The 14,828-nt window shown below is 30.4% G+C and overlaps 1 protein-coding gene across 4 annotated transcripts; it reads right to left on the bottom strand.

Moving 5' to 3' along the window:
• Positions 1-97: 97 nt before the first annotated feature.
• LOC124423376 (zinc finger protein 236-like) lies at positions 98-14,755 on the bottom strand. 4 transcript variants are annotated; one of them, XM_046961025.1, is made up of 19 exons: positions 14,389-14,755; positions 14,153-14,268; positions 13,802-14,068; positions 13,578-13,712; positions 13,217-13,381; positions 6,425-6,556; positions 6,137-6,280; positions 5,911-6,028; positions 5,178-5,320; positions 4,873-5,083; positions 4,680-4,758; positions 4,466-4,601; positions 4,257-4,396; positions 2,599-4,164; positions 2,323-2,497; positions 2,121-2,233; positions 1,702-2,026; positions 1,352-1,628; positions 98-1,241 (listed from the first exon to the last, which is right to left on the bottom strand). In XM_046961025.1, the coding sequence occupies exons 1-19, from the start codon at positions 14,489-14,491 to the stop codon at positions 133-135; spliced, it is 5,454 nt and encodes a 1,817-aa protein (XP_046816981.1). In that variant the 5' UTR covers positions 14,492-14,755; the 3' UTR covers positions 98-132. The 4 variants fall into 4 exon arrangements, with proteins under 4 accessions (XP_046816981.1, XP_046816983.1, XP_046816982.1 ...); XM_046961027.1 differs by lacking the exons at positions 13,217-13,381; positions 13,578-13,712; positions 13,802-14,068; positions 14,153-14,268; positions 14,389-14,755 and adding exons at positions 6,753-7,669; positions 11,756-11,834; XM_046961026.1 differs by lacking the exons at positions 13,217-13,381; positions 13,578-13,712; positions 13,802-14,068; positions 14,153-14,268; positions 14,389-14,755 and adding exons at positions 6,753-7,669; positions 11,493-11,717.
• Between the last annotated feature and the right edge of the window lie 73 nt (positions 14,756-14,828).

The raw sequence follows: 14,828 nt of genomic DNA, 5'->3' as shown, positions 1-14,828 counted from the left end.
TTTTTTTTTTCTTTTTTTTTTTTTTAATCTTTCATGATTAAAGCAGTGAAAAGTAATATATCTGATTTCTCAGACAGTATTCAGAATTTTAAGCGTATTTAGCATTTTTAAAATATTATTCTATTTTAAAAGTTATTTTACAAACTGGACAAAGGCAATATCATCTAAACTTAGAATCTTTGTTTCACCTATATTATTTTGTATTAGTTTAGCACTTAAAACTTGTTGACTTGTTTTCAACTTTTTAGCACTGATAAGATCCAATCGATGAACACGTCTTAAATGTGTTCGTAAATTTCCTCTTTGTGAAAAAGTAAATTCGCAGCATGGGCAAGCATGTGGTCGATCACCTGTATGATGTTTTTGATGCATTTGTAATGTTGCCTTTTGAGCAAATGATTTTGTACATAATTCGCACTTAAATGGACGTTCACCTGTGTGAATTCGTTTGTGTCTCTCTACTTGATATGGCTTCATAAATGTTTTTCCACAAATATCACATGCTCTCTGTTTTGATGAATTGCTCTTATTTGTTTGCTTCTTTATTGTTTCTTGTGTTTTATTTGTTGTAGCATTTGTATATTCTAACTGTGTTATACTCATATCATTATTTGAATCTGTTGAAACATGAGTGGTTGGAAGGGCTGCCCTTGTTGATGTTTCATTTGTAATAACAACGTGTTTAGTACCTGTATCAATATAAGATTCCTGTATAGGTGCAGTATTAACAAATTCTGGTAATTTAGTCTCATTCTGAATAATATTTGCATCAGAAATAGGTACTAGCGGTGGTGGTGCTGCCGCAGCTGTTGTTGGTGATGGTGAAGTATCATCCGTTTGAATGGTAACAAATCCATTTGCTAATAAGAAATGCAAATTTGCTACTAATTGATTATTCTCATTTAATGACACAATTGAATTATTATTCAATATCATTGCATCGTTATTCAAATTAATCTGATTGACTAAGTTATTAGTATCAATGCTAATTGTGTCAAGGTTTGAGTAATCAACATTTGATGATGTAGATACATCATTATCAGTTGTTACTAAATGCACTACACCTTCAATCGACTTTTCTAAATCAAGGGTTGCCTCAGTTACAGCTGAAACTTTCATGTGTTTTTGTTTTCGTTTAGTGGTACCTTTGTGCTGTCTCACATGTTTCAATAAATGTACTTTCCTGTGACCTGAAGTTCGAAATCTTAAATCACAAATCGAACATCTAAATGGTTTAGAACCTAAACAGAAATTATTAGAAAAAAATTATCTCAGACATTTGTAAGTACCATCATGTTAATAAAGATGTATATATATATATATATACAATTAATTAACTATATATACATACCAGTATGTAATCGCATATGAACCTTTAAACTACCCTTTGTAGCAAATAGACTATTGCAAACATGACAACAAAACGTCTTCTTGCCGCTATGAACTTTCATATGAGAATCCAATGTACATTTCACTGCAAAGCTTTTACTGCAATGATCGCACTTGTACGGTCGTTCGCCAGTATGCGTCCGAATGTGTCTTATAAGATCGCTTGGTTTGCGAAATGTTTTCGGACAGTATTTACATTTATTGATATACTGTTTTGTTTCTTTTTTTTCTGCACTACCCTAAATCATAAGTTCATTGAGCTATTTAATTCAGTTTCGATTTATACATCTAATATATTTCATTTTTACTTACATCTATTTGATCCATGATCTTTTTTTCTGCTACTGTATCTAAAAGAACTTTTTCTGACACTGATGAATCATTGCCCATTTTATCGTTTAAAGAAATCTTGTCATCCAATTTGACAGATTTATTTGATAGAGTTTTACTATCAAAAGAAATTTTATTATTTGAAGTAGAATCAATAGAAATAGTTTTATTAATAGAAATATTTTCTTTCTGCAACTTGTCTGATTCTAACGAGCTTGCATTAAGGCTATTATCATGCATTTTGTTATGAGATTTCAATTGGGCTTTGCTAACAAAAACTTGTTGACAGATTGTACACTTCCATTGTCTATATTATTAAAAACAAAAAAAGTCGATAAATTTTAATAGAATACAATTCATTATATATTCTTTAATAATGACAATGTGAAATAGATACTTACTCTTTACTTTTATGTAATTTTAAATGTCTACTAAGTCCACCACTAGTACAGAACTTAAGAGAACATTCTGTACATTGGAAGCCCTTTATTCCGCGGTGAGTTTGCAAATGTTCCTAATGATACAAATTATATATATGTTATTACTTATGACAAAAACTCTTATTAATTAATTATATTTAATATAATATTTGATATTTCTTACCTTTAATTCTTCTGTAGTAAAGCCTTGTTCACTGCATATATGACACTGAAGTAAAGAATCACATTGACTGCTACATCCATTAATATCTGTATAAATGATGTTTGACGGGGAATGTAACTTTGAATGAGCATTTAATTGTAGTGTATCTTGAAAATTTTCGTTGTTTAAATCACATCTAAACAAAAATAATTATAATCATATATTTATAATAAAAAAAAAAAATATATATATATATATATAATTATTGTACAAGTAATATTAAATAATGCAATTTACTTTAAATGTAAAGTATTATTTCCATGTTCGTGACATACGATATTTTCTTGATGTTTTTTATTACAATCACTTATCATTTGTATTTCTGTATTATTTGTTAAATTCATGATTTCGATATCTGTTGTATCTGTTGTATCTGCTTTAGCTATAACTTTTGGATATCTTGGACAAGACTGTGGCAGTTTTACAGCAGTTTCAGATCCAGTTTGTTTGGGTCCCAATATCATTAATTGTTTTTGTGTTTTAATATGATTGTCATTTGTATGATTTTCAATAGTGATAGTATTTATTTCTTGTCTCTCTTGTATAGATCTAGTTAAAATGTTTGCCATATTTTCAGAATTTTCTGTATTGAGTCCAATGTCTATTTCAGTATCAGGTTGTAATGTAATCTGACTAATATCAAATGAGTCAAATTGTGATGTGAACATTGTATTTGCGGATGACTCTAAATTTTTATTATTATCATAAATAATATTTAATACAGGTTGTTCCCTTTGTTCAAGAGTATTTGTGTTTGTATCATCTATAGGTCTTGGGAGATTATTTCCCAAACCAAGATTCATTCCGATATTAAACAATTGTTGATTGAAAGTTTCTTCTATCTCACGTATACTTTCAGGCGTAAGCGATTGATCCCCTGTATAATTAGGAATTGTAATAGTTGCTGTTTCGTCGGTATTTAAAGTTTGTGATGTTGGTAAATTATTTGTTTCTATTGTAGGTAAATTTGTAGATAAATTTGAATTAATAACCGGTTGTGTTCTGTCTGTTGTTAAAAATGTTTTTTCTTTTTCCGTTATATTTTGAAATTGATCAGAAAAAGCTAATGCAAAATCAGGTGCCATTTGCGGTTGGAATGATACTTCCATTTCCTCTGACAGTGCTATATTCTCTGGTAAAATAGTTCCCTTATCCTTATTTAATGTCTTTGGTACATCCTTAATTTGTTGTTGTTTTTTCTGTTGTTCTAATTGTCTTTGTGCAAGTTCATGTTTATGTATCTTCATATGCTTTCTGCAATTAACAGAAGTTTTGAATGTTTTATGACAATAAGGACACATGAATGGTCTTTTGTTACTATGAGTAACCAAATGTCTCTTCATACTGCTTTGTGTAGAAAACTTAGTGTTACATACAGTACAACTGTATGGTCTTGCATCATCGTGTGTATGCAAATGTGACTTAAGAACGCTATTAGACGTAAATCTTCTATCGCACTTAGGACATTTGAAAGGACGTTCTCCAGTATGCCGACGATGGTGTTGTTTTAAATGACTAATTTTCCTAAATGCTGCATGACATATCCAACATTTGTGTGGTCTTGCAACATCTGCACTGTCATAAACATGTTTTTGTTTTGATTGTACATGCGCCACGCTGATCTTATTACCCGCATCGCTAATAACTAATGGTTCCTGTAAAATGATTTGTGGTACTAAACTTTCTGCTTCTGGCGAAATATTTGATTTTCCTTTTGAATGACTTTTCATGTGACTTTTTAAAACAGCGCTAGAACTAAACGATTTATCACATACAGTGCATTTGTGCGGTTTTGTATGTAATCTGTAACATGTAAAATATTTTTTATTTAATAATTATTTGTATTAATAATTTTATACATATTAATTATACAAAAAAATCGATATACAAATTACCTCGTATGAGTGGTAAGACTACTATGACACGCGAATGTTTTATCGCACGAACCACAGGCATACTTCTTTGTACCAGTGTGAGTACGTTCGTGTGCAATCATCGTTGATTTTAATGCAAACGAGCGAAAGCAATAAGAACACTAAAATATATAATAAATATAGAAATATCAATGATTTCATGATTTTTATATGGCATGTGAAAAACTTACCTTAAATGGTTTTTCTTGAGTATGTACTCTTAAATGACGTATTAAATCCGATGGTTTTTTAAATTCTTTGTGACAGAAAGAACATGCATACCATCGTATATTTCCTATACATCGCTGCTTTATTGTTAAATATTTTCTAAATATAAAACAATAATCATATATATTAGAGATACTATATATATAAGTAATAAAAATACATTATAAAAAATTATACCTCATTGTGCCGTCAGGAGCTCTATCCAACAACGTAACATATGTTGTTTTTGCTTCTACTTTTTTCGAGTCCATTGTTTCTAGAATGAATAATGAAAAAAAAAAAAAAATATATATATATATACATATAAAAAGGAAAAATCAAAATATATTACTAACATATGCACACATTGACAAGATTATACATTATATACCATTAGAAAGATTTTTCTCTTTACTAGGCAATCCACTATTATTTAATGCTTCCTGTAAAATATCATTTCTATTTTCAGTCGTAGTTTCAGATTGAGTAGAATTTGCTACATTAGCAATTCCAGATTCCAAGGATGCTAGCTGTGATATGACACTATCAACTGTAGCTCGCATATCAGCCTCTGTAGAACTTTCGCATTTTGATGTTGTTTCCTAAAGAAAAAACAAACATTTTCCTTTCGTCTCACGTAATATATATATATATATATATACATAGTACTTTAACTTATTATAATTTTTTAATTACTTCTGGCAAATTCGAATGCATTCTTTTCATATGACCATTAAGACTGCCAAGCTTTTTAAAAATACAAGGACAATAACTACATCCATAAATGGATTCTCCTTCTGGAGCACTGTGTACCCTTAAAATGTGGGCATTTAGATTTCCTGAAAATATTTATAAAGAATAGATACATATAGTAACATACATATATATATTAGGTGGACCGGAAAGTAATATCGCTTTCTTAAATTAAATTCAAACGAATAAATTTTTAACAAGTTTTTATTTTTAATCACAATCGAATATCGACATGCGCAGAAACGACACTACTTTCCGGTCCCCCTAATATATATATATATATATATATATCTATATATATCTATATATATATATATATATATATATATATATATATATATATATATATATATATATATATGAGCCGATAATTGTGAAAGTGGTCTGTCATATAAATATTTTTAGTTCCGTAAAAAATATTTGAATTTGAATTATTTAAAAATTATTTGTTTCCTATGACAAACTGAAAAATAATAAATATATTTATTTTTGCAAAGAAAATAATACTTTTTTACATAATTTTAAAATGTTAAAAATAGTGTGTTAAAAGATATGTCTTTTAATATCTCCAATTACAGACCACATTTATAATCACTAGCTCATGTATATATATATAATATACATATATATATATACACATACATATATATACATATATATATATTATATTTATTACCTTTCTGACTGAATCTAGCATTACAAAGAGTACAAATATGAGGTCTGATACCATCATGTTGCCACATATGAATTTGTAAAGAACCTTTCTGAGTAAATGCGCGATTACATACGGTACACTGTAAATATAATAAAAAATTGTTAATATATTTGCATCCTTCGGTTTGAAGAGGAAAAAAAATAAAGAAAAAAAAATTCTCTCTAGACACAGAAAAAAATACGCTTACTTTAAAAGGCTTCTCTCCTGTATGAACTCTAATATGACGCATTAGCTGACTAGGTTTTTGAAACGACTTCAAACATATCGTACACTTATACATAATCTTATGTTTCGTTCCTTTTTTCGTTTGCTTGACTATCTTCGTCTGTAGCTGTACATAAAAGGCATTAAAAGAAAAAAAAAAAAATAAATAAAAAGAGAGAGAAAAAGAAAAAAATATGGTAGATATTTCCCATACTTTATAATTACATTTTGTCATTTGTTTGAAAAAAAATCATTGTTTTATACAACTCACCTTATAATGTTCACGAATATGAAGTCTATATAAAGCAGGCTGAACAAATTGTTTATTGCAAAGCTTACACTTCCGCACTTCCTCCGTTAATGATTTTTCACCATGTAACTTCAAGTGTGCGTCCAGTTGGGCCTAAAAGAAAAAAGATAAAAAATAATATATAAAAACAAAAAAAAATAATAATAAAGACGAAAAATAGAAATAATAGAAAAAAGATCTTGTTATTAACATTTTGACGAAGGATTATACATCATATATAATTCGCTAAATAATTAAAACGTTCTCTTGTAATGATAAATATAATGTAGGAAGATCCGATATCCTGTACCTTATAATACTGCGCACCGATTCCAAGAGCGAGATGAAAGACACGAGAGCAGATCAGTAGAAGAGCAAAATTGATGCAGTCCACGGCGAACGACATTATGAAGAAGATATACTTCTCCAAGATAAAACATATATAATATATAAAAGACGAGAGTATGATTTATGAAAAGACGATTTTCATTTATAGATGCACGACGATTATAAAAACGAAGAATAAATTCGAAGAACACGAGTATCACTTACGGCAGTAATATGCATAGATATGTGTGTGTATATATATGTATATATATATATATATATATATATATATATATATATATATAGCATATATTTAAGTAGATCACTACGAACACAATTGCAACAAAATCTGCAACTATTATTTATTGCATTCTCATTCAATGTTTATTTTTTTCAATTCTGTCTCTTTTTCTTAATTCTTCTCTTATTTTTATTCTCTTATTTTTAACAAAAAAAAAAAAGTAAAAAAAAATAAGGAAACGAATAATAATGAACACTGTAAAACACAAAACTTATATACGAAATACAAGAAAGTCTTCTTCAGAGATCATCGGATCTCAATGATAGGAGTGGCTGTCCCGTATAAAAAAGCCGATGAGCATCAGAGTTACCGCCCCCGCTTTAACTTCAACGCGTACTGTTCGACGATTCAAGTCCTCGACGAAGAAAATCTTTCTTTCTACTCCTTTTAATTTTTATACAGTGTTCGCTTCGCACCTCCTCCTGCTGCTGTTGCTGCTGCTGCTGCTGTTGCTGCTGCTTTTGCTGCTGCATCCTTAAAGGAGGACATTGCACTTCTTGCAAGCTATAGCACATTCGTGGGCATCGTCTCAATATGTGAATACGGTAATCTCCCTTCTTCGTTTTTATCCTTTCTCTCCCTTCCTCTTTTTTCTCTTCCTATTTTTTTTTTTTTTTCGTTCAATAATATTTAACACACTTATCTTAATAAAAAGCAAATAATTAAATATCACGGACTCTTTATTTGACTAATGAATGATGAAAAGAAAGATAAACAAAAAAAAATAAAAAAGAAAAAAAAAATAAGAAAATAAAAAAAAATGAAAAAGGAAAATATGTGTGGTAAGAATATATATCGTTCGCGGTTGGCGAAGCCACTCCGACAAGAGCAGCAGCCACGTCGTCGTCTTAGAGAGACGGAAGTGAAGTTTACGAAATTGGTTTATGTTCGCCGTAATCGATATACTCGTCTCGTTTCTATACCGACTTCTAAATTTGAATCGGTATAGCAGCTCGGTTAAAATGAGAAAGAAAATCTCTTCTCTTTCTCTCTTTCTCTCTTTTTCTTTCCTTCCTTTCTTCCTTTTCTTCTTCTACTTTTCTACTCTTCTACCTTTCCTTTTTTTTGCTTTCTTCTTTTTCTTCTTTTTCCTCAAAAAAACGAATGAACAAAATTGAATTTTTCTTCTCGAATTAGATGATCGTCGTCAGAGAAGACGTATCTCTATCGCGTTCGCGGACGTAGTGAGGAAGTAGTATCCGATAGATCGCCCACCGTTTTTCACAGGGATACTGATAAACATGACGATTTTCAAATCTGTTCGTGCCTTCGATGTCCACGAGACGAAAATTTAAAGAGAATAAAAAAGAAAGAGAGAGAGAGCGAAAGAAAGTAAAAGAGAAAAGGAAAAAGAGTTAGAGAAAATGATACGTAACACAATAGTACGAACATTTCACTGGAAGAGAACCGCGATAAAACGAGATAATCAAGATCGCCTTCTCTTGATTCCGGTGACCAAAACGAGGGCAAAGTGGACGCAAATTATGGTCAGGGATAATTGTCCTATCAAGTGTCAAGCCGCCTCGTTTCGCCTATGTAAACGTTACCGCGAATAACGTAAATCTTCTCGTTCTTGTCGGCTGAGATTTTTAATATCAGTTTTATCTCTCTTTCCCATCCTCTCAGCACCACTTCCCTTCTACTCCGATCTTCTTATTTTTCCTCTTTTCGAATAATAATTGACCCGGTAATAAAAAATAAATAAAAAATAAAAAGCCAAAAATAAAAAAAAATATAAAATTATTACTTGGCACGCAATGACCCAATTATACGAATTATTCAATAAAACAATTTTTTTTTGATTTTTGATTTGGATCATCTTTCATGATCATAGGCTCAATCATCGTCGAGATTAGAGCTCGAAGAAGAACTAGATCTGAAAATAGATCGAAATAGCCAATGTGATATACGACGTCTAGTTCTCGTATATCTCTTAATTTGGAATAACAATGATAGAAAAGATAAGATTGAAGAAAAGAAAGCAAAATGTGTATGTGTGTGTAAAAGTATTACACGTCAGTTACAACAAATACTCGCGCAATCTTATCGTTTTCACTTCGGCTTAATACGAATCTTGAGTTTCTTCTTCTTCTTCTTCTTCTTTTAATTTTACATCCAAAACTTTCGCTCGCTTTGCACGTTTTCTTTTTTTTTTCTTCGCTTCGATCAATCAATCAAAATGAAAGAAAAGAGAAAAAGAAAAAAAAAAGAAGAAAAATAAATAAAGAAATAAATAGCAATAAAATAAAATAAAAATTAAAATTAAATGTGACCGTAATCCTCGTTAAATGACGTTAATTAATGAACATTTTATTTAATCGAATGAAAGAGAACCAGACGTTGACTATACGATCAACAAAAAAAATATTACACGGAAGCAATAAAATAGTGTTGGACTATCGCGAAGCTCGCGATTATTCAAATTACTTATACACTTCTATTAGCTATTACCTATGTACTATGAGTATATTGAATTACCATCGATAAGGTAATTCGATATCGTGAATCGAAAGTAACGATAACGAAAGTTACACGACCCCTTTGTTTTACTCTGCTAATATTAATAACATGGTACATTGCATATATACATATATATATATATATATATATATATATGTGTATGTATATACATAAGCGCAGCGACTTCTTTCCTCGTCATTGTCTTTACGACCGTATGGTTGACATCATCGCAATCATAGAAGGATGCGATAAGCGTATGATTTAACTTGCGAGTCCCTATGATTTACGTCATCGTTCTGTAAAATAAATAAATTTCTTGTATGTTTTTTCCTTATCGTCAATAATTTTACAAGTGAATTTATTTTTCGAAATGTTTAAAAAAAAGAGGGGCCAAAAGGGATCAAGAGAGAGAGAGAGAGAGAGAGAAAGAGAGAGAGAGAAAGAGAGAGAGAGAGAGAGAGAGAAAAGCTACGTTGCTGCAAGAGACGAAGAACAGAAAGAGGATTTCGAAAAAGTCCTTACATGTCGCTGGACTTTCGCGAAGCGCTCGTTTGTATTACGTCAGCGAATATTTCACGCATGCGAGAGACTCTCTTTCTCTCTCTCTCTCTCTCTCCCTCCCTCTCTCCCCTTCGACTTCTTCCTTATCGTCCCTTCTTCTTATTTTCTTTTTTTTTCGTTTTTTCCTTTCATTTCTTTTTTTTTTTTTTTTCTTTCTTTTTGTTCTTCTCTTTTCCTTTTTTCCATGCGAGAATGAAGAGAAAAAGAGGACCCGAAACCAGTTCTTGATTTTAACCGTTCCGTTATCAAATCGGTATATCTCGTGGTACGGATTAAAAAATAAAATAAAAAATTTAAAAAAAAAAAGGAGAAGAAGAAGAAGAAATGAGAGACAACAAAACGATAAAAAATTAGCGATGATTTACGAGGGCCGTTTGAAAAGTTCTCCGCTTTCTTTTCTTCTTTTTTTTTTCTTCCTTTTTTATTTTATTTTTTCTTTTTTTGTTTCTTTTTTAATTTACAAATTTAATTCTCGAAGTGAAACGTGTCTTAAAGCGAAAAAGAAAGAAAAAAATGAACCAAGTCGCAAATTTTTCAAATGACCTCAGTACTTCTCAACGACGCGTATTGTTAAATAAAAATAATGATAAATAGTTAAATAAAAAATAATGATAATAAAAAAAAATAAATAAATAAATAAAAAGAAAACCATTATGATAAAGTCGGGGAAGAAGCATAAAACAAAATTAAAAAATAAAAAGGATAAAAAAGAGTGTAAAAAAAAAAAGAATAAAGAAAGGAAATGGTCAACATCGAGAAAAAAGATCAGTCGACCTGATCTTTCACTCTTTTGTTTTCTCTCTTTCTCTCTCCCTCACTACCCCCCTCTTGTTCCACAGTATCAACCACGTGCGCGCGCGTATATGAGAGCTTTTATCGCGCCTCTCTCTCTCTCTCTCTCTCTCTCTCTCTCTCTCTCTCTCTCTCGGTATATTTATTCGTAAGCACGTTTCACGCACACATTTTTCTTCTTGGTACCAACGACCCCTGGCTCTCTTCCGAGAAGCGATAGTCATGAATATAAAAAAGAGAACGATCCTCGTGAGAGTGACCTACAGTCGATGTAAAAATTCAAATAACGAAGGATATCGATTGATATTGAAGGATATAGAAAAAAAAAAAATAAATAAATAAAATAAAAATTGCTTAAGAATTTCTTCAAAGAGAGAAAGGAGGGCGAGAAGGGAGAAAAGAGAGGGGGGAGAGAGAGAGAGAAAGAGAAAGAGAGATTTGCCCTTAGAAAGAGTACGAAGATAATTAATTATTTGTTTGTGTTTGTAAAATCTACTTGAACCGTTGAAAGAGTTTTTTGAGTTCTCTCTTGACAAAGTTTAAAAAAAAAAAAAAATAATTTTGCGATCACTACAATTTATACAAATTGAACGAACATAAAACACATACGTGTTAATGTTTTTACGTGTTCGTGATACACATCACTCTTATTACACTAAATGGTACTGCATTGGCAACAAAATATCTTATTAATTACGACGATATTCGTAAATGACCAAATTACAAAAAAAAAAAAAAGAGAAAGAAAAAAAATAAACAAATTCGATTATAAATGAGAAAGAATTATGAAAAAAAATATACATATATAATATAAAAATAATAAAAAAGAAAAAAAAAAGATGAAAGAGAAATAAAAAAGAATTTGTTAAGACCTCGATCGATTTGAAACACGTGCGCGTCTCACGAGATCCAGATTCTAACTGACTGCCAAGCACAACTATCGCTTCATCGTCGTCATCGTTGTCGTCGTCTCGTTCTTCTCGTCGCTGTCGATTTCATTTTATTTTTTTTCCCCTATCCTAATAGATACATGAAAGTTAAATACGTTTATTAATATGTCGTCCATAAATCGTATATTTTTTTGACGTTATTGATATCATTAGATTATCGATATTACCTAGAAATATACTATATTCTCTCTCTCTTTCTCTCTATAACAAAATACATTATGGATCGCTTTAAAGCAAAGCTTATGCTTCGATGCACTCTATGACAGTGCGTGCATAAACATTTGTGTATTGAATCGATCAGCCGTAAAACAATCCGGTAGAGAAATAAATTCAATTTGTTTCTTCAACCGCTAATATCATTGGATTAAAATATGAAAGTCAATAGCTTGTATATTTCTATGGTTTTTTGTTTTCTTTTCTTTTTCTTCTTCTATTTATATGAAGACACAATCGTGAAGATAATTATTCTCCAAATATATATTATTCTTCTTGAAGTTAATTATTCTCCATTTTTACACGACATAATAACAACTTAATGTTTGAATCTTGGTGTCTTTATTAATCTTTGGCTAGACTGTCAGAGCGATAAGAAAAGTGTCATATAGTTCCCTTCGAAAAACGCTAAGTATGCAGATGTCGTCGCATATGTATGCATGAGTGCAAGCTAATACTCTAACACTTAGAATTTATGATACACGCAACCCGCAAAAGAGATCTATGAGATCATACGATTCAGTTGCGTAACACATGTGTGCGAGTTATATACCTCCCGCCGCCCACTTGCAATACTTTTACGGTCCATATCCCTATCTCGGTTGCATGTGTTATAAAGACGCAGCGAACGCACATGCAAGTTCATCCTTGAATCAATAGCGATTAACGACATTTGTTCATCGATCTTAATAATGGCAGGACGTCGATCATGAAATATGATCCAAATATAAGGATGATCTAGCATGACATATTTGTGTAATTATAAACTTTACATTTTTACGCTTTCATTTATAAAAGTATTATAAGTGTTATTTTCGCAAATCAAATCGTTACTTTTTTTTTTTTTTTTTTTTTTTTTTTTTAACTTCGCCTCTAATACCGTCATTACATTTCCTTAGTTACAATTTAATCTTGGTGGAGCGAGGAGATAAGAATACAGAGGTCAAGGGGTTGACCTTACCTAAACCGAGTAAAAGTAGCTTTACTGTCGCGCTGATATGTCGAAAGATTTTGTTTATGACGCATTTACTTTTATCGTATCCAGGAAAGAAAACGGATACTATGAAATTAGAACATAATCCATCGCACAATTTGAAATTTTTATATACTAATTATATAGTAACATACGCATTTTTTTTGTTATAAAAAAAAGAATAATTAAAAGCTTACTTTCGTTGGAAAGGCATCTTCGCACTCCGTACAAAAAAGATTTTCTTCCTTAACATGCAACAACATGTGAGATTTTAAACTGGCCATTCTAGCAAATTTTCTACCACATTCGGGACATTTTGGTTCACCAGTATTATGCGTTGCCATGTGAAGCGTGAAATTCGTCTGTAACGATATTATGCGAGGTTACTAGACTGTGTCTAAATATAGTCTGCTCTAATAAAAATTGTAAATATAGATTATCTTTAATTTGAGTATAATAAGAATATTCATGATTTACGAAAAGATTATAATATATGTAAAAAACAAAATCAAATCTGTAAAATATTTATAAATTTTGTTCACATTCATTCTAAATTACCGGAATATTAAAGGATGCAGAACACTTTGGACAACGATGTGGTTTCTCCTCTGCATGTTGATCCATATGTTTCCGATATAGAGATTGTTTATCAAAGTCTTGCCCACAGATATTGCATTTCATATCATCTATACTCTATGTATAGAAACATATATATATATAATTTTAGTTCAATTGGTTTTATTATATAAATTAATTAATTACTACAATTTAAAATAACATACGTGAGATGAGATGATTTCATTTTTCCTAGGTCTGCCGGGATTACGTTTAGTATTATTTTTCTGAACAGGAAGTTGTGTTATATGGAACTCGGAAGAAAATTTTTGTTCTTTGTTATTTATTGCTAAATCTGTTGACGTAGGAACTATAGACTGTACACAACTTGATACATCTTCCATAACAGTAGGAACTGCTTCTAATGTTTGTATTGGTAATATAGCACCTTGTTGAATTCCAGCAATCCCTTCTATACTTATTTGAAAAATAGGCTAAAAAAAAATATAAAAACATTTATTTCGTAAATATTTCTACAATCAAATTGTAAACAGTAACAAAGTATTAAATGAACATACAGGATGCACGATCATATTTCCATCTATAGTCTTAACTAATGATGGTGAAATTATATTATTCTGCTGCATAAATGCTACAGGTGCTGACATAATTGCTACGATACCATCTTCGTGTTCTGCAATAATTAAATTACTATTTAACATTGACTAAGAGAAATATAAATATTAAAGTATTATTTAAATATAATATATCAATATGAAGGATAAAAATCTTTTATTTATATATAAATTTCTACCTGCTACTGCTAAAAGGGTTCGACCATCTTCAGCAGTTATAAATCCTAATGGTAATGTATCGCCAGTAGATGATTCAGAAACTACAATTTGTTCTGTCAACATTTTGCTACTTATAAATGGACAAGTAATAAAGTAAGAAATATTTATCTATCTACATGTCATGAAATACTACTTTGGGTTATGTGTATTGAGTCTATTCATTCCTAATGAACTAATGAATAACAAAATACATTGAACCTCTATAATTTTACACGTATTGAGTTTTTGTCATTGACGTAATTTCATTAAGAACCACCACAACTATTATCGTAATATATTCATTGTATTTTTCTCTCTCCCGAGGTGCAAGTTAACCTCTAAATGAACGCTTTGAGATAATAAAATAGATCGCCATGATATACGTGTCAAGAATGTACGATTATTTCAATCGACAAAACAA

Source organism: Vespa crabro, chromosome 4 (assembly GCF_910589235.1).
Source record: "Vespa crabro chromosome 4, iyVesCrab1.2, whole genome shotgun sequence".
NCBI classification, from domain to species: domain Eukaryota; kingdom Metazoa; phylum Arthropoda; class Insecta; order Hymenoptera; family Vespidae; genus Vespa; species Vespa crabro.
The sequence above is the reverse complement of the archived record's forward strand: the minus strand, read 5'-3'. Positions and strand labels throughout refer to the sequence as shown.

Coding starts and splice junctions, on each gene's coding strand:
- LOC124423376 (XM_046961025.1), bottom strand. CDS start 14,491: ATGTTGACAGAACAAATTGTAGTTTCTGAATCATCTACTGGCGATACA. Junction 5,321..5,910: donor TGCTAGATTCAGTCAGAAAG/GTAATAAATATA, acceptor AAATATTTTCAG/GAAATCTAAATGCCCACATT. Junction 2,027..2,120: donor AAATTACATAAAAGTAAAGA/GTAAGTATCTAT, acceptor TTAATAATATAG/ACAATGGAAGTGTACAATCT.